At 39.7% G+C, this 23266-nt stretch overlaps 1 protein-coding gene across 6 annotated transcripts in view; it reads right to left on the reverse strand.

Annotated features, from left to right (window-relative positions):
• Positions 1–14906: 14906 nt before the first annotated feature.
• Positions 14907–23266, reverse strand: part of ATXN7 (ataxin 7) — a 144188-nt gene continuing 135828 nt past the window's right edge. For 4 of the 6 annotated variants that reach the window (XM_053930301.1, XM_053930303.2, XM_053930302.1 and 1 more), the window contains 3 exons: positions 21650–22616; positions 20785–20851; positions 14907–19123 (listed from right to left, as the gene is read on the reverse strand). In XM_053930301.1, coding sequence (XP_053786276.1) covers positions 19014–19123; positions 20785–20851; positions 21650–22616 — 1144 coding nt within the window. In that variant the 3' untranslated portion in view covers positions 14907–19013. The remainder of the gene's footprint in view (positions 19124–20784; positions 20852–21649; positions 22617–23266) is intronic. The other 2 variants (XM_071222266.1, XM_053930306.2) reach the window with 1 other exon arrangement.

The following is a 23266-nucleotide window of genomic DNA, read 5'->3' on the forward strand; positions in this document are numbered from 1 at the left end:
AGCATGACTGGTACAGAGTGTGGAGATGCAACAGGGCTGGTCAGGCTCCTACAGGCGGCAGCTGAATTGCAGGAGGGAAACTCAAGGGTTTCCCCTGAGAAGTGTGGGGTCCCAACTCAAACAGGGCTCCCCAGTGTATAGCACTGGAGCCAGGAAAGGAACCCAGATAACATCCACCTGTGAAAAGTAGCAGGGTCTGTCAGGAAGAGAAGGCTGGAGTCAGAGCCCTTTAAAGGGCCAAGGCACATTTTAGTTTGCAGGTACTTACCCTGGTGTTCAGCAAAGGAGGTGCACAGTGGACTAGAAATGCTGGAGGAGAGTCTGGGGACAGAGGCTTTGGGGAGAGAACTGAAGAGAGCAGCCGCCATGATCCCTGTGCTTAGTCATCCTCCAAGCTGAAGGAGACATCTTGCTCAGACAGCACTCCCCTCTAAGTGGTATCAGCCTGAGGGGAAGCAATAGCCCCACCTAGGTATTACTCTGCCCCAACCTGTGGTGCTTAAACTTGACTGCTGATTTCAGATGGACTAGATTAACAAAGGAAGGAGACAGCCACAGGCTAGACCTGTGGTAGTCTAGGGCCAGACTAGGACACCATCTGACATCACCAGAAGCAGATCCAGAAAGAAAAATGAATTCCACCCTGGTCATCTTCATGATTTACATTATTCTCTCTCCTGCATAGCTTTTTAACATTTATTTGTTCACCTTCAAGTTTGTGCATTTTAAGTCACTAGTTTTATAATTTCAAATCTGTTATTTTGCTCCTTCTCTTACTTCATTTTACCTTCTTTCCTCTTTTCATTTTAAATTTTATTTTCTCTCGTGCTATGTCTTATTTCCATTATACACACTATTACTATTTCTCCCCTCTCCAGCCTCTCAAAAACATTTTTCTTGTCATTCAGTCATGTCACAATCTTTTTCCTGTTCTTAAAATACTCTTATTCTCTCTCCACCTTTATGATTCTTTGCTCCTTGGTTGTAGATATGGTGGTGGTGGTTGCATTTCTCCAATTTTATTTCTAGATGTCCACTATTTTTGTATTTCAAATGTCAAATTTTACCACTCCCCTCACCTACTCAATTTTGCCTTTCTCCTTTCCTTTTGCCTTTCTCCTGCCCTTTCCTTTTTTCATTTTAAATTTTAATTTTTCCCTGCCTCAGCCTGGGTTTCATTCCTCTTAGTATTCCTTCTTTCTCTATCATCTCATAATCACGTCTCTTTCCCATAGACATCTCTCAAGCTTTTCTTTCTTTTTTCCCTCTTATTCTCCTTCTATATTAATGTTTGCTCACTGTTGTTAATAGTGCTGGATAGTGTGCATAGGGCATAGTGGTGGATCTTTTCCTTCAGTTTGGTTCCTTTTTTCTTTTTCTTCTCTATACTTAAAAAAAATTAATTTTTTCTTTTTTCATTTCTGTTTAAACCTAACACTATTCATTTCCCTTTTCGTACTCCATTCCACCTTCTTCCCTCCCTGTTTTATTTACAACGTAAATTTTCCTTTCTCCTTTGCCATGTCCTTATCCCCTACTCTTATTATTGTTGCTACTCCCTCTACCCTCTCAAAATCATTTTTCTTTCAGGTAGCTAGTCATCTCATCTCTCATATTTGTTTTCCTTTCTTAAAATAGTCTTAATCTCTTTATACCTATATTGATACTGGCTTATTTGCTGTTGATAGTGTGATTGTGGGTAGGAGTTAATTTTGTGGGTGGAAGTTTGTTTCCTGGGCTGTTTGGTTTTGTTCTGGCAGCACCTGCACAACAGCATGCAAGACATGGTTGGTAGAATGACCCTCGGCCACCAGAGGGAAGGTCCCACCAAAGAACAACCCATCAACCAAAACCCAATTACAACCAGAGAGCCCATATAAACAGCATAAATGGCATCCCAAGAGCACCAAGTTCAGGACACCAAGGAGACTGCAAGGAGACTGAATCCCACAGGTCTCCTACCACAGAAGATCACACCACAAAGACAGGGAGTCAAAGTAGATCAGTCTAAGCAGAAACAAACCAGAAGAGTCACATACAATGGAGAGACAAAGAAACAATCCCCAATTAAAAGGAAAGGAGGAATCCCCGGAAAGAATGCTAAATGAAATTGAGGCAAGCAAACTATCAGACACTGAGTTCAAAATACTGGTTATAAGGAAGCTCAATGAGCTCAGTGACAGCTACAAAGAACTCCAGGGAAGCTACAAGGAACTTACTGCAAACTACACTAGCATGAAAAAGGACATACAAAATAATAAGAGCCAGGAGGAAATGAAGAATACAATTATCTGAAATGAAGAACACAGTAGAAGGAATTACAAACAGGCTAGATCAAGCAGAGGATTCAATCAGTGAGCTGGAAGACAAGGTAGAAAAATCCCAGAGCAACAAAACAAAAAAGGCTCAAAAAGGATGTAGAGGGTTTAAGGGAACTGTAGGACAACAAGAAACATAATAATATCCATATAATAGGATACCAGAAGGAGAAGAAGAGGAGCAAGGGTAGAAAACCTATTTGAAAAAGCTATGACAGAAAACTTCTCTAACTTGAGAGAAAAAGTCACGCAAGTCCAAGCAGCACAGAGGGTCTCCCAATCAAGATGAACTCTAAGAGGCCCACTCCAAGCCACATCATAAATAAAGTGACTAAATTTAAAGACAAAGAGAATCTTAAAGGCAACAAGGGGAGAAACAGTAACATACAAGGGTGCTCCAATAAGACTATCAGCTGATTGCTCAAAAGAAACATTAAAAGACAGAAGAGAATGGCAAGAAATATTCCAAGTAATGAAGAGCAAAGGGCTGCAACCAACACTACCAAGCAGGACTCTCATTTAAAATGGAAAGCAAATTAAAGAGTTTCACAGACAAAAAAGGCTTAAAAGAATACACCTCCACCAAACCAGCACTGCAAGAGATGCTAAAGGGACTGCTTGAAGAAGATGAAGAAAAAGAGAGAGAGACAGAGGGAAAGAGAGGGGCACACAGGTACAAAGGGGAAAAATGGCAATGAGTAAGTACCTATCAATAACAACTTTAAAATGTAAATGGATTAAATGTGCCAATCAAAAGACATAGGGTAGCTGAGTGGATGAGAAAACAGGACCTGCATGATGCTGTCTACAAGAGAACAACCTCACAACAAGATCTACACAGACTGAAAGTGAAGGGATGGAAAAAAAAATATTCCAAGGACACGGACATGAAAAAAAAGCTGGGGTATCAATACTTATATCACACAAAATAGATTTCAAAACAAAGGCCACAGAGCAAGAGACAAGGAAGGTCACTACATGATACTTAAGGGAATACTTCGTCAAGAAGATATAACCCTTGTAAACATATATGCACCCAACATAGGAGCACCCAAGTATATAAGGAAAATCATGGAGGACTTCAAGAAAGATACTGACAGCAACAAACTCATAGCAGGGGATTTTAACACCCCACTGTAAACAATGGACAGATCTTCCAAGCAAAAAATCAAGGATATTGTGGCATTGAACAACACTCCAGATCAAATGGGCTTAATTGATATATATAGAATCTTTCACCCTACAGAAACAAAATATACATTCTTTTCAAATGCACATGGAACATTTTCAAAGACAGACCACCATGGTAGGACACAAAACAAGCCTCCACAAATTCAAGAAAATTGAAATCATATCAAGCATCTCTTCAGATCATAATCGCTTGAAACTAGAAACTGACCTCAAGGAGAAAACTCAAAACATTCAAATTCATGGAGACTGAATAGCATGCTATTAAATAACGAATGGGTTAACAATGAGATCAAGGAAGAAATCGAAAAGTTTCTGGAACCAAGTAAAAATGAACACACAACAGCCCAAAATCAAAGGAACACATTGAAGGCAGTCCTGAGAGGGAAGTTCTTAGCAATTCAGGCCTACCTAAAAAATAGATAGTAAAATTTCAAGTAAACAACCTAACCTAACATCTACAAGAACTAGAGGAATAACAACAAAGCCCAGAGTGAGTAGAAGGAAGAAAATAAGATCAGAGCAGAATTAAATTAAAAGAATAATTCAAAGGATCCATAAATCCAGGAGCTGGTTCTTTGAAAAGATAAACAAAGTTGACAAGCCTTTAACCAGAACAATCAAGAAAAGAAAAGAGAGAGGACCCCAAAAAATAAAATCAGAAACCAAAGAGAAGAAATTGTAACTGACACCACTGAAATATACAAAGGATTGTCAGAGATTACTATGAACAACTATATGAGCAGAAATTTGATAAGCGAGGCAAAATGGACAAATTTCTAGAAACATATAATCTTCCAAAACTGAATCAAGTAGAAGCAGAAAACCTGAATAAACTGATAACAATAAAATTGAAGCAGTAATAAAAAACACTGCCAGCACAGAAAAGCCCTGGATTGCATGGCTTCGCAGGTGAATTTTACCAAACATTTAGGGAAGAGCTAACTCCTATCCTTTCCAAACTATTCCATAAAAATTCAAGAAGAGGAAAGACTTCCAAACTCATTTTGTGAGGCCAGTATTACAAAACCAGGTAAAGATACAACAAAGAAAGAAAACTACAGGGCAATATTGCTGATGAAAGTAAATGCCTAAAATCCTCAACAAAATATTGGCAAACTGGATTCCACAATACATTAAAAAGATCATACACCACGATCAAGTGGGATTCATCCCAGGGATGCAAGGATGGTATAATATTTGCCAATCAATAAATGTAATACACCATACGCAAAATGAAAGACAAAAACCACATGATCATATCAATAGATTCTGAAGAAGCATTTGGTAAAGTACAGCACCTATTTATGATAAAAACCCTTGGCAAAGTGAGAATAGAGGGAACATACATCAACATAATAAAGGCCACATACAAGAAACCTATAGCCAACATCATACTATACAAGCAAAAACTAAAAGCTTTCCCCCAGGAACGGGAACAAGACAGGGTGTCTGCTTTCATCATTTTTATTCAACATAGTGCTGCAAGTTCTAGCCACAGTTATTTCACAAGAAAAAGAAATGAAAGGCATCCAAATTGGAAAGGACAAGGTAAACCTGTCATTATTTGCAGACGACATGACAGTGTCCATAGAACAGCCTATAGTCTTCATCAAAAAACTAACTACACATGACCCAATAAGTAAATTTGGACAAGTAGCAGGATACAAAGTCAATATTCAGAAATTAAAGGTAGTTTTGTACATCAAAAATGAAATATCAGAAAGAGAAACTAGGAAAAAATCCCATTTATTATAGCAATAAGAAAAATTAAGTACCTAGGAATAAATTTAAGTAAGGAGGTAAAAGAGCTGTACTCTGAAAACTATGGAATAATGAGAGAAATTAAGGATGATACAAATAAATGGGAGCATATACTATGTTCATGAATTGGATGAATTAATATCACTAACATATCTATACTACCCAAAGCAATCCATAGATACAATGCAATCCCTATTAATATACCAATAAAATATGTCACAGATTTAGAACAAGTATTTCAAATATTTATATGGAACCAAAACCAACCCCAAATAGCCATAGCAATCTTGAGAAAGAAGAACAAAGTAGGAGGGATCACAATACCTGATATCAAACTACACTACAAGGCCACTGTAATCAAAACACTCTGGTACTGGCATAAGAACAGTCACATATGGAGCAGAACAGAGAGCCCAGAAATAAACCCAAGTCTCTATGGTCAATTAATATTTGACAAAGGGGGCAGGAACAAAAATAGGAGTAATAATAGCCTCTTCAACAAATGATGTTGGGAAAACTGGAATGGTACATGTAAAAAAAAGAAAGAAAGAAACTAGACCACCAATTTACACCATACACCAGAATAAATTCAAAATGGATAGAGACTTCAACATAAGCCATGACACCATAAAAGTCCTAGAGGAAAACAGGCAGTAAAACTTCAGATATCCCACACGGCAACATTTTCACTGATAGACCCTCAAGGGCAAGGGAAATAAAGGAAAGTCTAAACAAATGGGACTACATCAAAGTAAAAATTTTCTGCACTCATGGCTACAGAAAATATGATCAAAATGAAAAGGGAATCAACTGTAAGGGGAAATATATTTCCAACGATACCTCAGACAAGGGTTTGATCTCCAAAATATATAAACAACTCACACTACTCCACTCCAGGAAGACAAACAATCCAATTAAAAAATGGGCAAAGGACCTGAAGAGATACTTCTTCAAGGAGAACATACAGAGGGCCCAAAGGCATATGAAAGGATGCTCAACATTAATCCATCAGAGAGATGCAAACTAAAACCACAATGAGATACCACTTCACACCAGACAGAATGGCCATCATTAACAAATCAACAAACAATGAATGCTGGTGAGGTTGTGGAGAAAATGGACCCCAAGTGCACTGTTGGTAAGAATGCAGACTGGTGCAGCCACTGTGGAAAACAGTATGGAATTTCCTCAGAAAACTAAAAATGGAACTGCCGTTTGCTCTGGCAATTCCACTGTTGGAATTATACCCTAAACATCAGTAAGTGAGTGTATCAAAAAACTGTGGTATGTTTACACAATGGAGAAAGAAAGGAGGAACTGCTACCCTTTGCAACAGCATGGATGGAACTGGAGAATATTATGCTAAATGAAATAAGCCAGGCAGTGAAAGACAAATACCATAGGATCTCACCTATAAGAGGAACCTAATGAAGAAAACAAACAAACGAGCAAAAAAGAACCGGAGGCATGGAAACAAAGAACAGATTGGCAGGAACCAGAGGGGATGGGGAAGGGGGATAAGGGAGGAAAGAAGGGGAAGGGCCCAGTTAAAGAACAAGTATAAATGAACAATGGACATGGACAACGGGGTAGGGATTGACTGTGGGAATGGGAGGTGGGCAGGGCATAGGAGAGCAACAGGGGAAAATTGGGACAACTGTAACAGAACTTTAAAAAAAAAGAAAAAAATAGACTAGGGAGAGGTTGAGAAATTGAGTCAAGGATGATCCCAGGGTTTTGGATGGTCACCTGGACAAGAGAAGTTTGGGGAGAGGTGAGTTAAGAGAGTAAGTGACACTGTGTTGTAAAAAAGAAGGGGAGAAAAGAGGCTTTTTTATTTATGAGAGGATGTTTATATGCTGATGGGAACGATTCGATAGAATATTAGTTGAGAACACGATCTCAATCAACTGAAAATTTGATACCATTTAACATTCATTTATGATAAAAGCTGAAATAAATTAGGCACTACAGTAGACTGGGAAATCCTGCCCTATTGCAAAGGAGATATTTAATGGTGAAGTATTAGAAGCATAACCTTAAAAATCAAGACAGTGGCTATCATCACTGTTGTGCTGAAAAAGGAGCCATTGATTATTTGCCAAGGGAAGCAGTGTGAGCAGAGCTGGGCTTTGAAAGGAGTGTCCTGTGGGCACTGCATTGTGGATGGGAGGCTGTTAAAATGCTGAATATGCCTAAAGCATTTGTGAATATGCACGTAAGGATTTCTGAAAGTGCTTAGTTATAAAACCTTAATTACAATCATCACTATAATTTCTTGAAGAAATTATACATGTAAGTACCCTTAACAAAACCCATGATCCTGAGGATGCAGTGCAATCTGTTAGACATGTAGTCATTGTGAGCGTACTGTGTACCTTGTGTCCATTTAAAAATTAGCACAAGTCTGTTTTTAGCAAATTGGCACACTGCAGTTCATGATACAGGGAAAACAAGTAGGACTGAAATGTCGGTTTCTTGAAATAACTCTTTCCCTGAACTCCCCCCTATAAAACCACTAGGGCTGAAGTGATCATAGGGCAACTATGGCTTTTCAATCATGGTACTTGGACTTACTCAGTCTACAGGAGAGGGAAATCTCCAAACATTTGTCTTTTTTGTTCAAAATGTACTTAATTTTATTTTCCTTTTACCATTTTAGCCCAACTGCCTACAATTAGGAGGTGAGGATGACATGGTAAGTGATGCTAAACGAAGTAAGACATGCTATCCATTGCCAGTGCAAGATGGGGAGACTGAAAACTCAAGACCGCTGCTAAGTAGAATAACTTACCTTCTAATGAAGAATACAATTTTGAGGAGTAGGAGTACATTTTTTCTTCTTTTTCTGAAAAGTAATACATGTTCATTGCAAAATAAATTCAAGCAAGGGAACTGCCTTGAAATTCTATACTGCAGAGACAGCTACTGTTAACATTTTGGTGAATATTCTCCATATTTAGACCTGTGTATATGTAATTTTTAATACATACTGTTCAAGAGTTATTCTGTGTAAATACAAATCCAAGTGGAATACTGTTAAGGCTCAACGTAACAGTTTGGAGATGAAAATAAAGTTGGAATCCAACAAATCTCTGTAAGTGAGGCCACATGGTATGAGAGAAAGAGCACTGGATACTGAAGCTAGGAAAACCAGGTTCTGGTCCCTCACACCAGCCATCTGATGTTGGAAGAAAGTACTTCCTTCACCTCCTCTGAGCCTACTTCCTCATCTGTAGAATACAAAGCCGAGTTCATTTAGGTAAAAACACTACAAACTAAAGAATAGTATACTCAGATGTATTTCTTAGTACATTGAGTGTCAGTAGAAAGCTCCTGTCACATAAGGTGACTAAGGCCACCCTAAGCCAAGTTTTACACATATAACCTAAATCAAGAATTCTAGAATTTTTATATACTTGATCTTACTGATTTTTAAAAATGAATTTGTTGTGCTAATTTCAAACCCTGGTTCTCTGCTTTTTGCTAGAGTATTTTAAACCTGATAAAAGGCCTGCCAAGGAAATTTTTGGTCCAGACCCTTATTGCTCACAGTTGGGGATATAAAAGGCTGAGAACTAAGGCAAGTCTGGATGCCAAAGGAGGCTTCCTGATGCTACAAGGTTGCAAATTGTTCACTTACCCACTGCAACTATCCCTCCCCCAAGATGTTTACAAGAAAAAAAATTTATGGTCATCATATAAAAATTGAAAGATAATTCAAAAATCACCTATCCACTGACTCTGGAAAAATGACAGATGAAGCTTACTTTGGCCTGGCATTCCCAGTCAGCTGAAAAGGCTACATGCATTCTGCAGCATGTAGCTTAAGCTCTGCCTGATGTTATTTTACATTCCTGCCTGGCTGGCCCCACCAGCAGATGAGTTTTCCCACACTGCTCCCCATACTGTGCACATGGAGTTGATGGTCAGCCTCCTGCATTAATTATCTAAGAGAATCTAGCCAAAGAATTCTTGACCTTCATCCTACTTCTGGTAGCTTCCATAATATTCTGGTTTTAGTTATGAAGGGCACGAAATAGAAATATCAAGTGATATTTATTTGCTAAGTGATATAGAGCTAAACACTTGTGTTTGGTTCCTTTTCAATATCGGTGAATTTTTAAAAAAATCAAAGTTGGAAACTTAATCTTGTCACTTTTATAAAGCCATATCATTTGTAATACACTGTCCTAGTATGAAATGGAGTCACTGGAAAGAATTATCTTTTGTAATTATCTTGTAAAGCATTAATACCAATTGTTTTTAGTAAAATTTGATTGTGTATCAATTTTATCTATTCAATAAGAGATAAAGAAATATTTGAAAGCCATGCCAAATTATGGTAATCTATTTCCTATATTAGAAAGAATAGCTTTTGGTCCATTTTTAATTTACTAACTAGCAGAATTTTAGGAATGGAAATACTGTCTAAAAACCATTTCTTGTTATTAAGTATCTACACCGAACTTTACCTGAACCAAATGACTAAAAGGATACCTATCTCATTTGCTCACTGAGCACATACACTGCAATACATGTATGATTTTATGACTGAACATGGTTAGTCCTTTGTAATCTAACCAATCATTAACAGTAATTGATTACTGATTGTTAGCAAATCATTGCATAATTCCCAATTAATCCTTGATATTGTTTTTAACCTATTTTTAAAAAAGGATTAATAGCTGATACTTGAAATATTATGTATTCCCATGATTATGGGAAATGGAAGGGGGCAGGGGCTATGATAATCCCTCACTTAATGCTACCAAACTCACAGTTGTTAGTAACCAACCTCATACTTCCCTGATAGCAAGGGAGGAGTGAAGCTGGATCCCTATGTGGAAAGTAGGAAAAGCTCTAATAATCATGATTTGGGTCTTAAAGCCATAGAGCCACAGGTTTGTATTATTCTTGTGTTTCTGAAGACCTAACAAAAGATACCAAGAATTTGTAGCAGTTTGGCCCAGGCTACTATAACCTTTAACTACATGGTCAAAGGGGAGGGCTTTACCCCTTATCATCAGATATCTCTCATAATGGCATAAGTTTCCTTGTACAGATTGGATGTAAAAAATAAAAGGGACAATTTGCCAGTGAATGATCAGCCTTCAGTTCAGTTATCATGTATCATAAATGTGAGACTGCCTTGGGGAACTGGCCACTTAGCCACGACTGCCGGTAGGTGATGCTCTGACAACTTCGCTAACCTTCTTAGAGGTTACCAGAGACCTTTTCCCCAAGTGTCTGCAATTACTGGAATACCAATGCTGATAAAACTAAATATTTGGTTTTTGAAGATTCTGCTTTTCTCAAAACCCTCTAGGTTAGAGGCTGCTTGTTCATACACACCTTAGGAACTTTGAGCCAAGAAGCAGCAGCTTCCTCTCCTGGCCATTGTCCACTCTGACCCTATACCCCTATTTTGTCCCTTGACCTGTTCTTAAAAGTGCTATGTCCCTGTCAAGACACCGGTGCCTAGATCTGCCTCATATGTTAGCCCCTCTTCAATACTGGCCTTACTGAATTGAACATGGACTTTGCTCCATGACCTTGAACAAATCACTTGACTTGTCTAATCATACACAAGTTACCTGGAAGAAGGATCACAAGACTTGTCCTGAGAGAGCCTGCCTAGATTCGACACAGCAGCTTCCAGCCCACTCCTTGGATATCCACGTTAGGCCATCACCCCATCACTTAGCCACACCCTCACACATACTCTTTAATTTTTGGCAGTCTTCCTATATTAGTTCTTGTAACTTTTCCATTCAATCAATATCTGCTGTTCCAATTATCCTGGGGAAAGAAGCGGGACAAAAAACAAAACCAAACCTATTACCTAAGTGGGTTAACAGGTTGATAATTATGATGGAGTCAGCTGTCTCAACTTCTAACTAAACCATCTTAACTCTATTCCTGATGTGATTTTTCACTCTTTGTACTGGTTCTGTGTCTTCACCCAAATACCTACCTCCTTCTTCAGGCTTTCATTTCGGGCTTTCCTCTCTCTGGGCCATGGAGGATAGGCTTCAGGTTTGTAAAATCCTGGAAATGAAAGATGAAATGTGGAGTGTGTGCCTGTGCCTGTGATGACAATGTGCTGGAGAAGGGAAAGCAACTTTAATCAGAAAGCCAGCAAGCCAAGAAGATGGAGGACTAGGGTCCTAAAGAATCATGTTAAGACAAAATAGAAATTCAGGCTTATTGTATGTCGATGGAAAGGGTAAAGGGGAAGGACAAGAGGTAATTGATGCCATAGACATCTGGGCGCCCGCAGGGGTTCTGGGCAAGATTGTGAAACTTTGTTCTTAGTCTGTTGATTCTAATTGATGTGAGTCCTGTCACAAGGTTCCTGCAAATCTTTGATAAACAATCATTATTTTTTAACATACTTCCCTTATCTCCTTAAGAGAGGCACTTACTAGTAAAGGACTGTTTCTGTAAAACTCAAGCCACTAGCAGAATGATTAGCTTGTCTATATGTGAGACCGAGCAGGAGCTATCAACCTGAAGGCGGGGGGAAAAAAGCAGATTTGAACAAGGTTAAGTCAGAGGTGGAGCTTTTCTCTCTGTTACATGCCTTTGTCAGAGAGAATCCATAACTTCTTTCATGTGATTCTCAGAATCTGTGACAGGAAAAAAAAGGTTTTCTTGTGAATGATTGACACAGATGAGCCTTGCACACTTGACTTCTGTTCATCAAGCGGCAATTCCATGGTGCAGGAGGAGGAATATTAAATATTAGGGGAAAGACGTAAGCCTGAGCTTTCCACCTTGGATCACATATCATCCTTTTCTCGGGGAAGGAAATGGACACATAGAGCCAACAGGGCAGGGGTATTGTAAGTGGAACTTGGGATTGACTTCTCAGTTCCTACAATCAGATTACGTTTTCTTGGACCAAGTTTGGGACTTAAAAGAATAGGCTTTTCAGCTGTAGTTCTTCACTAGTTAAGAATGCCATTAGTTTCCTTGTATAGAGACCTGACTTTAAAATCGTACATTCAGAACATTTTAGTCAACCTACAGGTTTGGAAAACCTATGGGCGAGGGGCAAGTACAAAGTTTCTTCTTTTTATTTGTTCCCTCTGCCCTTCAAACTGCAGGTTTAAAAAAAAATCCTCCCCCTAGGATGTGTTTACTGACTTTAGAGAGAAAAGGCAAGGGGTGGAGGAAGGGGTGGGGAGAGAGAGAGAAAGAGAAACATACATTAATTGGTTTCCTCCCATATATGCTCCGAAGACATGACACCCACAACCTAGGTGTGTGCCCTGACTGGGAGGCGAACCTGCAACCTTTGCTGTCTGGGACAATGCTACAACAGAGCCACTTGGCCAGGGCATTTGCAGATTTTTTTTTTTTCAAAGTGGGGATTTGTCCCTACTCGATTAAACATTGAGGAGAATTCTAAAAAGGTTAAGAGCCAATGATAGACCAGAATTCAAGCCTGGTAATACTACCTACTAGCATTATATAAAATGTTTGGTACAATAAGGACTCAATTAGATAAGCATTATTTTTAACATAATAGTAAGCCAAATATAATAGCTACCTTTGTGAACTCATTCACTTCCACCTAAATGTGAAAGACAGCCCTCCAATTGTTTTACAGCTTCAAACCTGCCTCTAAAGCTCTATTGAGAATGTATGTACAGTCACTGGCTACTAAACTTCAATTTCCCACCAGTAACTCAATTTCATTGTTTTTTCCTTTTCTGTTACCGTATCATATATTTCACTTAAAGCTCATCAACCAGTTTGGCCAAGCTAGAAATCTGTGTATTACCTTTGAGACTCACTCTTCCCTTTAATATTAAACATGATTAGACCTTAAGGCCAACTGGTTCTACCTTTAAAAGATCTCTGCAGCCGGTCTCCTCTTGGTTACCACCTTAGTTTTGGAAACTTAAAAACTAATTGGTTTTTGTAATAATACCTGGATTATTACAACAACCTTGTAACTTACTTTTGTCCCAAGTTTCTTACATGTAGATTCTGTCCTACAGTTATCGAAGGATCTTATGTGATGGGGAGTTTAAAAAAAGCATTAACTTATACATATGTGATTCTCTCCTACCTGAAATCTTTTTCTTTGGCTGACAGTCTCACCCTCCCCTCTAAGTGATACTCTACTAGTGCCAGCTTTGGTCCCTGGGTTGTGAAAAATAAGAGTAACAGACACCAAAACTTACAGCCTCACAATGTGAAACACTAGTTTAATTAACTCCCATTAGTAACAAGAGTGAGAATTTATCATAAATAGGCAACTGCAAGAGTAGAAAGTGGGGTAAGAAGGGGGAGGACCTTAGGCTTGGTTTAGGGGGGAGCTTTTTGATTTAGACTTGAGAGAGACAAGGGTAAAGACAAATTTAAGGCAAAAAGATCATCAAAATGCAACAAGAAGGGAGATACTGAAGTGCTTCTTTGATTTTCCAATTTTGGCGGCTTCATCACACAGGGCCTGTATCACGAGAATCTCTAGGTTCTAATAGTTACATTTGGTTAAACTGTATGTTCCCAAGGTGAAGGCCCCATGACATTTAAGGCCCTTCACTATCTGGTGCCCACTTCTCCAACCCTATCAGCTCCTCCCAGCACACTTCACTCAGAATTACTCTCTATTCTGTCTGCATTTTGGGGTTTGCTTCCTCTGCCTAGAATGACCTCACCTACCTTTCCACTGTGAATTCCCAATACACCAAGATCCAAAACTACAAGCCCCCTTCCTTGAATTGGGATAGTTGCTTGCTTTTCATGGTCAGGTTACCTGCAAGGAAGGGAATGCAAGAAAAAAGGCTAAGAGATTTAGTAGTTGAATCTTTTCCCAGGAAGTTTAAGGGGGACACCTAAGGGGAAAGCAGCTATCCACAGGGAGCTTCTTTGGAATGGATTTGAGTAACTGGTCTAGGAGGGAATGAGAAGTCCATGGGGCACTGAGCTGGAAGCCAGCCTAACTCCTTCATGTAAGGGATGGACATTTTTTCCAATACATAAATTAGTTGCTCCCTTTATTTTAAGCAACGAAAATAATTTGTAATTTATTAGAATGAATTATTTGCAAATAAAACTGGCCAAATTTCTAGAAGTAACAGTATGTTCTGCCCTGAATAATGCTAAAATGCATTTGTATTGTCAATAAAAGAGGTATGTAAAAACAAGAGACCAGACTAACACTGGATAAAAACTCACCTCTAAACCAAAACTGACCATGCGCCATCAAATTTATATATAAACAAGTGCAAGTAGAATGTGTTCCTCAATCTATCAACTCCCCTGTGTTGACAAACCTGCAGGCCAAGAAGCAGTAGTGTTCACTATTTATAGTTATTAATTTACCCAAGGCAAAGATCTGTGCCCAAGAATGGATACATCCTAGGCCCTTAGAAACACGTAGCTTTTAGAGAAGGGGAACTAAAGGAAGGTGCTTCACAAGGGGATCTGATGACAAAAATGAATTAAAGTCAGACTAGATCAAAAGGGAGTTGGTATCACAATGAGGCAGAAACATGTAAAATAGTTCATGCAACCAACCTTATTTATTGAGAAGTCCTAATTTTATTGCCCATTTAGTAACATGTTTGTTCCACAGACTAATTTCTCATAAAGCAAAGCACAACTTTTTCTTATAAATAGTATAAATTATTTTATTTACAGAAACTTGTTACAAAACAAATAGACTATATATTTCTTCTCTTTTAAATATCCAAAGTAATTTTCTATCCCTTAACATTTGTTCATGTTCTATACAGCAGCCAACACAAAGTCCAGCTGAGATGCTCTTGATTATGTGTACAAATTATCAAACTATTCACACACTTTAACACAGGAGATTGCTTTTATAACCAAGCTCAAAAAAAAAAACAAAACCCCAAAACAAAACAACAAAAAAAAAACAAAACAAAAAACCCCAGCAAAATGCTTTCAAGCCCCTACATTCACACTGACAGTATGTAGTGCTCATTTAAATGATCTAAAAATGTAAAATGTTTCGCACAACATGTAAAAATCATTATTTTCTTCTAAACAATGAAACTTTTAACAATCATTTCCAAAGCCCAACATTTCCCCCAGGACAGAATGAGAGATATTAAGAAATTCCTTGGCAACAGAACTCTTGCAGGAAGACAGCTGCCTTTATAAATTACATTTTTCAAATTATACATTTCTTTCAATGTTCTCAGAGGTACTTTGTATTATATTTTTGGAATATGAAAATTTTAAATATTCGATTTTAAACTCAGTATTTTATGAGAGAATAACAAAATGGACAACATCATGTAAGCTGCTGGCTGACAAAAAGATTTGTAACCCTTGGTGCCACTGGGCAATCCACCACCAGTTAAATTACTATGAACCAAAAAGCCTTAATTTTAAAATGCAGTATAAAATTAACAGCATTGGTGGTTTTCAACTCCTCCCCTAAATGTTTAGAAACAGTATTTAGGTGGAAAAAGCAAACTCCAAAAGTTCAACTGAACATTCAAGTCTTTTTAAAGAGAATCTGTCTATGCTTAAAATTAGGTTCAGGCACTTTCAGTTTGTTTCCATTAGTTTTAAACCACATCACATACCAACACACATGTGCTCAGAGGGTACACATACAAACATAGAGGCACGCGCATATATACTCTCTCACATGAAACAAAAGAAAAGCAGTGTGTCACTTAGTTACATGCTGTCTATTGAGAAACCAGGCAACTAGGGAGAAGCAATGCCCACTTCATCTGTATGAATCCACTCCCGAGACGCTAAAGGACAAAAAAGACTTTCACAGAACAGAGGCATCCCTTAAACTGTAAAGGAGGCAGGTTCTAGAACTATTGGCTTGGCAGTGAACCACTTCAAATTATAAAAAGGTATTTACTTTTATTAATTAATAAATAAATACTAGATGATCTCAATTGTACCAAAACAGGATATCAGAAAAAAAGACCTGTGCAAAAATACATATTTAAATATGTACAATTCATTTTTAACAAAATATGTCTTCTGAGATAGGGATACTTCCATATTTATAATAGAACAAGAAATTCCAAAATAAAGGTACAAAAGTAGGTTTTCTATAATTCTTTGTTCATCATTGCAGCACTTTTTTTTTTAAGGTTAAGAAAACTGCAGGAGTTGTCATGAAATTCTATTGGAAAGAATATAAAAATTATCTTGGTTTCAAATTGATACCAAAGTCTGTCTAGAAACAACCCAACCACCGCAAATTTGGTTTTTGCAAGTTAATTAAATTAAAAAAAAATACTTGTATTCCCATGTTTTAAATGGTCTTAATTATCCATCATAATAAAAAGTAGTTGTAGGAGAAAATAAAATATTTGAACAACAGTCTAAAATTTAATAGCACTGTTTAGAATATGTCTGTTTGTGGCAGGCAGAATCCAAAATGGCTAATTTCCTAATCCCGATGCTCTTTGTACTACCAGGAGACATAATAAAATCCAATTAAAACCTTGGTCTATGAAATTAAATGATCAACACTGCTAATCTAGATATAGCTACATTATTCTAAACCAACTTGCTATTGTGGATCCTATTCACATCTTTCGGAACAACATGATCTGTCTATAAATTCCATCGCTAAAAGCAACTTCATTTATAACCATCAATTCCCCTTGGCTCTGAAAATAAATTCTACCCATATCCCATTGCACTTGTCACCAAGGAATCAACTGAAAATGTTCTGATTCCCTCTTACCTCCTTCTCTTCGTCCACTGGGATGGAACAACCAGACTGATTTCTCCTAACTACACCAAACCAGCCCACCCAGGCTCTCTCCTTACTAAGCACTCCTACAGTATCATTTTAAAAACATTTACTGATTGATTGCATAATAAGTGCACAAGATACTGTTCTCCCCTTTAAAAAAAAAATCAGTATTTTACATCAATTTATAGCTAAACTATCTGCATAAAGTTTTTGTTTTCCTACATAAGATTAATTCTGTAGCAATTCACATTATTAGGCTGATAACCAAGTATTTATTCATTCTACCTGTTGTTGACTTGAAATTCCCTGAAACTGAAGTCACCCAAGAATTGCAGAGAAGAAAGGATGCACTAACTGGCCCCGCCTAGGCCCTGCCCAGGGTGGTCACCAGAGCCTTGGGAAATTTACCCTGTGTTCAGCAACTCTGTGTGTTCTTCTATGCATATGTGCCTGGTTCTTGTTTCAGGAGCTGTAATTGGTTGAATCACCTGTTAAAAAGCTCCAACTTATCCCCCCAATTCCCTCTGAAGCAATGATGTTTTAACACATTAAGCTCTTACTTTTGGGATGGAGTACTAGAAAAACATATCCTGGAGGGTCTCTCAAACTCTCTTGGAAAGATGGCTGGGATGAATCCCAAGAAAAGAGGGTGTGTTGGGGAAATATTAGATGTATATCCATCATCTCTTTGTGGGTACCTGTACAAATTCACTACCCTCCCTCCCCACCCCAGTGGCAACCAAATAAACATCTGTAATGGCAGGAGGGGGAATGCACGCACATAACATGGGAGAGTGATCAAAGCAGAAATTTACCTTTAGTCCAGGGACAGTATTCAGAGGGGAGATAGAGGATATAGTACAGAGTGCGCCTTGGAAATATTTAAGTATATTAATAACTCTGTGGATGACAGTTCTGCTGCATCCTGATAATTTCACTTTACAAAGGTAACTTTTTGAAAACAGGGGACTGGGCAGGACAACCAACCCAATCTGCCATATTGTTTAACACGACTTAAAAGGATAGAAAAATTCCACCTCTTTGGAAATCTTGGAAAAAAATTTCCCCATATAGTGATTTTTATCCACCACTACTCAAAATTTTGGCTTTTCATTATGAAAACTAGTTTTCTTCTTCTTATCTGTAAATCACACAGAATCGCTTTTGTACCATGAAAAGTAAGCCTCTAAAATAGTGTATACTTGCTCTCTGGGCATCAGTAGCTTTAAACCAGTCTATAAGTTAGAAACTTTTGACAGCTTCTTATCCCAAATGACCTGCAAAATGCTGGACAAAATATAGGCTATTCTGTCATGGTGTCTTGCACTAACACACATATTCCATTCCTGAAACATTGCTATAAAATCCTAAGGACAGATTCCCTTCTCCAGAGGGCTGCTCAGGGTAGAGCCCTGTCTCCCCTCTGGAAGATGTCTCCAGTTAAGGTGCCTACCTGTTAGAACTGAACAAGGTCAATGGGCTAGCCCATACAGGTGTGAAAACTCACACCCAAAGCAGTTCCCATGCTTGGGGAGAAGGAACTCTAGCCATAAACAGACTACCCAGTCCCATCTCCTAGGCTTCACAGCATGTTCCACTGCATTCATTCCCTAGTTTAGGGAGCTTCAACCAGGTCAGCTATCTAGCAGGGTGACACCTTAACTCTAGAGAGTGACCTGCAGAAGACAGTGTAAAAAGAACTGGGGCGGAGAGAGGAGGAAGGGAGAAAATTCTACAGTAATGTTCTTGCCAAAACACTCTTTCAACCCAGCCAATCTACTTGAAGAGTGGCTCCATGATATACTGCAAGTTCAAAAACAAAACAAAAATGTCTCACAGATTGGTAACAAGCAGTCCAGACCACTTTAACACTGATAGAAGCAATTCGGTGGCTGAACTTGATCCAGTGTCCTTTACGAATACTCACTGCTACAGACATATAGCTTCAGGGAAATCCTGGTTAAAACAACAGCCCGGCAGATCTCTATCCTTGAGGCCCACAGGAGGTTGGGAAAACATACTCAAAGGCATCTTGGAGTCCAGAGTGCTGAGTGGAGGTGTAACTTGTCGTCAAAAGTGTCCAGATTATTCCTCCCCGTGCTATTTTCAGTTGTCAGGGACGTGTCTTTGGCTTTCGAAAAAGAGGGGGTAGGGAAACAGTGAAAAGGTAAGTGAGCAGTAGTGTACTGCCTGCACTACTCTGATGCTAAATAAGAACATTCCAAGGCCACAGGTCTCTATAAAGTCTTCACTGACAGGGTGATGCCAGGGGCAGCCAGCTGAAGAATTTGGCCTTAGCTTTCAAAAGCCTTCACTGCTTTGGGCACAATTATTCTATACGAATGAGTTTTAAAAAACAGTCTAGAAGAGATGGATGCTGGGTTTCTAGCTTAGAGAAAAAGTTCACGTTTGCCTTTTGATTTTATTTACTGACTTCTTTTTTCCTTGAAGGTACTCCCGGTTGTCAGTTGAGAACTGAACAAGGTCAATGGGCTAGCCCATACAAGGGTGAAAACTTATACCCAAAGCAGTTCCCATGCTTGGGAAGAGGGAACTCTGGCCACGAACAGACTACCCAGCACCATCTCCTGGGCTTCGCAGCATGTCCCACTGCATTCATTCCCTAATTTAGGGAGCTTCAGCCAGGTCAGCTTTTCTATTTTAAAGTTGGCTCCATGAGGAACAGCAAGTTGGGCTCCCTGCTTTTCTAAGAGCAGCATTCTTTAAAGCATTTTTGGGTCATGGGTCCCTTTTAGACTTGGGTAAAAGCTATGGTATCCCTCTTGCAGTGAATGACACAGACATGAGACATACAACACTTTGTTGGGGGTTCACAGATCCTCTGATTTCTAGCTATGGGTCCCTCTAGGTTTTGTGCAGCATAATAACAAGTATTCCATTTCACAGAAGAAATCATTCTCAAATACAAACTTGTGAAAACTAATTTTAAAGAAAAGAATAGAAACTTAGGCTGTTTGTCCTAGTGGGACATAGCTCCCCCAACGGTGGAAATCAGAGGTGGGAAACTGTTAGCTCATAAGCCGAATTTAGCCTGTGTGGGCTGTATTAGATTCAAAAACCAAAACACACCAAAAAAATACATAGCTTTAAAAAGTGGTCAGATTTCTCATGCAAGTCTGGATCTGAAGTTTCTCCTTGAAAATGGTAACAAGTTTGTGGGAGCAGCATATGGGGTTTCCACTCCCCAATTTTCCACAGGCACTGATATTCTTTAATGCCTGCCCAGCCTCTTCCTCTCCTTTCTGTTACTGGTGGGCCGTGAATTCTGCAGCCACGACTACATGAAGGCATACTGTATTCAGCAATACAAAGTAGGCATCACTACACAATGGAATAGCGCTCCCATGGGGTTCACATAGAATCAGGAAAGTACATTCAGAAGGGAGTTTTAAAGGAAAGGTGTATCATTTCTTGTGGTGTTTGCACTGCATTTTTATGCTTATCATATACTACATATAATCAGTAATTACAAACCAAGAAATAAAAGCACATTTTCACCTGTCCAGGAATCTCCTGCTCAAAGAGTCAAATAATATACCAAGAGCCCATGTGTACTGGAGGCTCAAATACAAGAATTTAAGCAGCTGTTATTTAAATTCATGGATAATTATTTCCTCCAACATTTGACACTGGGTTAATTCACTCAGATATTAGAGGAAAATTATATCACAATAAGAAACTCCTTGGTATTTTCTGAAAAAGTCCTAACCCTGGCATTTTAATTAGGTTCTGATGCTGAGGAAAGACAAAAACAAACAAAAAGAGCCTCACATTTTAAATCTGGGCTCGGGGGTGATGCTGCTGAAATTCCTGTTCGTAAGCAAGGTGAGGAGATATCCTGATGAATGAAATAACAAAGATGAGAGATGAGCTGGAAGTTAGAGCAAAGGGAGCTGGAAGAACCGGCTATAGGAGAGGTCAGGAGGAAACAGCAACAGGTGGAGGAGTGGGGGAAAGACAGAGCATTAGCAAGAAAGACATGGTTAATTAAGAAATCTGACACCCACTTAGACACTTCTATACAAATGCACCACAGATTTCTGTTTAATCTGTTAACTTGGGAGATTTCAGTCTTCTGCTATGCACATACTTATGACGTTTTTCCTGCCTCTCTGGAAAACAGGGAGGGGAAAACATACAAAGAGAGTTAACCAGAAAATACAGAATTCTCTACTGGAAAAATATTAAAAGTGCTTTCTTTTTAAAATTTACATCATCCCCTTCTAGATCAGTTGGATTTTAGCCCAGCTTTCTTCTTGCTCTCCAGAAAACAGCCTGCCTCCTCCCTGAACAACATCGCAGATGAACGTTGTCCCCCCAGGACTATACTTGCTGGTTGTGGGAAGGGATTCTGCTGTCACGTAGGACGGTTTCCACAGCCCTATCTGCTAAAATGCACTGCTGTGGCTTCCTGACCCAGGGGCATCCTCCAGGTCATAAGAAATTTTGGCAAAGAGGAGCCTATTTTACCTTCAGATGGCCATGAACTCTTCCTTTTCTTAAGATACCAGAAAGTTGGACATCTGTTTATGTGCAAAACAACCAACCCAACCACAAAGACATCCAAGCTGGCAAAAGATGTCAAGGGAGAGGAGGTAGCATCCCTCCTACCAAAGGCTTACAGTCCATCTCCTACCTGATGAAGGAAGGAACTGTTCGTCAGTCCTTGTGCCCCTGGGCTGGTGCCCATGTGTTTCACGTGGATGTTGTTCATGGCTGGCAATTTGGCAACTTTTGTGGGTTTGCTGCTGTTGTTGCTGATGCCACTTGAGCCAGGTGAGCACTTTCTTTTCTTTCCTATGAGTTTGTCTAGAGGAGTGTGTGAGTGTGAGTAACTGCCATGGGAGTTGATGGGCAGTTCGCTGGACTGGTGGATGAACGGGCCAAGGGAAAGCGTGGAGTCGCCGCTGTTCACCATCACACTCATCCTCTTGATGGACTCAGCAGGGCTCCCTCCAGGGGCAGCCCTCCCTGACTGTTCGTGCCGGACACTCACCGAGTTCGCTTTATTTGCCACGCAGCTGAGGCCCATGCCATGGGAAGATGTTAGTGTGGGAGGGTAGGGAGGCCCAGAGTGAGTCACACAGTTTTTCCTAAAAGACTCCATGGAATGAGAAGAAGAGGAGGAGGAGGAAGAGTGAACTAACAGTGGAGAACTGGTTTTGCGTTTCTTTCCTGAGGTGCCGCTGGTACTGCTACTGGTGTTGTGACAGTTAGTGCTATTACCAGGAGACTCCTTGGGCCTTAAAGACTTGCTGGATTTCAACTTCTGAGGTTTCCTGGACATAGGGGAGGAGGGGACTGAGGAAAGGCCAGAGGGAGTAGAAGGGGACGAGGATGAAGAGGACACTTGTCTGGATTGCATACTGCACACAGGATCCATCGCTCCGGATGCGGCAGGCTGTGCATTTAGGGTGGTTCCATGAGCTGGTACCGACTTGCTATTTGGGGAGATGCAGGTGGATGAGAGCAGGACTGGGGATGTAGACATGGTGGCTGCTGCCAGGCAGCTGACCCCACATTGTGACGTCGGCACTGAGTTTGTCCGGTGAGGAACACGTGTAGAGACAGGGGATGTGATACTGGGCACTGGTGGGATTTTCCTGCAGAGAGGGGAGGGCAGTGAGTCACTTCCAGCAGAGCAATTCATAGACACTTTCACACTGACACCCCTTCCCTCTGGTGCTGAGACGCACACCACTATCAGAGGAAATCACTGAAATGCAGAGCTGATTTGGTCACTCCTCTCCTGCAAGCTCTCTAATGCCTTCCCTGGACTCTCAGCATAACCGTCTGTCAGGTCCCATGTGTCTTCCAGCTGCCACCACCCAGCTTCACCCGCCGCCGCCAGTTGCCCTGCTTCCAGCTGTCGATCATTCCAAGAATAGACCATGATATAAGACCCCATATATCTCCTGCCCAGAACACTGTTACTCCAACTTCTGCTCACCCTTTAGTTTTAGTCCATCATCTTTCTTAGGAAGTCTGTCCTGACCATCCATGGATTAATACTGCCCAGTCCCCGGACTCTGCAGGACTCAGTGGTTTTACTGTATGACTATCAATCACTGTCTAACTTCTTTGCAGACAGAGCAATCCACAGCGTATTCAACACCATAAGAGCAGAGCCCAGTATAGTGCTTGGAACACTTGCAGGCAGTTAAACATTGAGTGAATTAGTGAGTGAGGAAGAAGGAAAAGGTACAGCTAATTAGTAACAATTGAGGGCTCATTACCATCAACCTGAATGACT

The sequence above is a fragment of the Desmodus rotundus genome, chromosome 8 (genome assembly GCF_022682495.2).
Source record: "Desmodus rotundus isolate HL8 chromosome 8, HLdesRot8A.1, whole genome shotgun sequence".
In the NCBI taxonomy this organism is placed as follows: domain Eukaryota; kingdom Metazoa; phylum Chordata; class Mammalia; order Chiroptera; family Phyllostomidae; genus Desmodus; species Desmodus rotundus.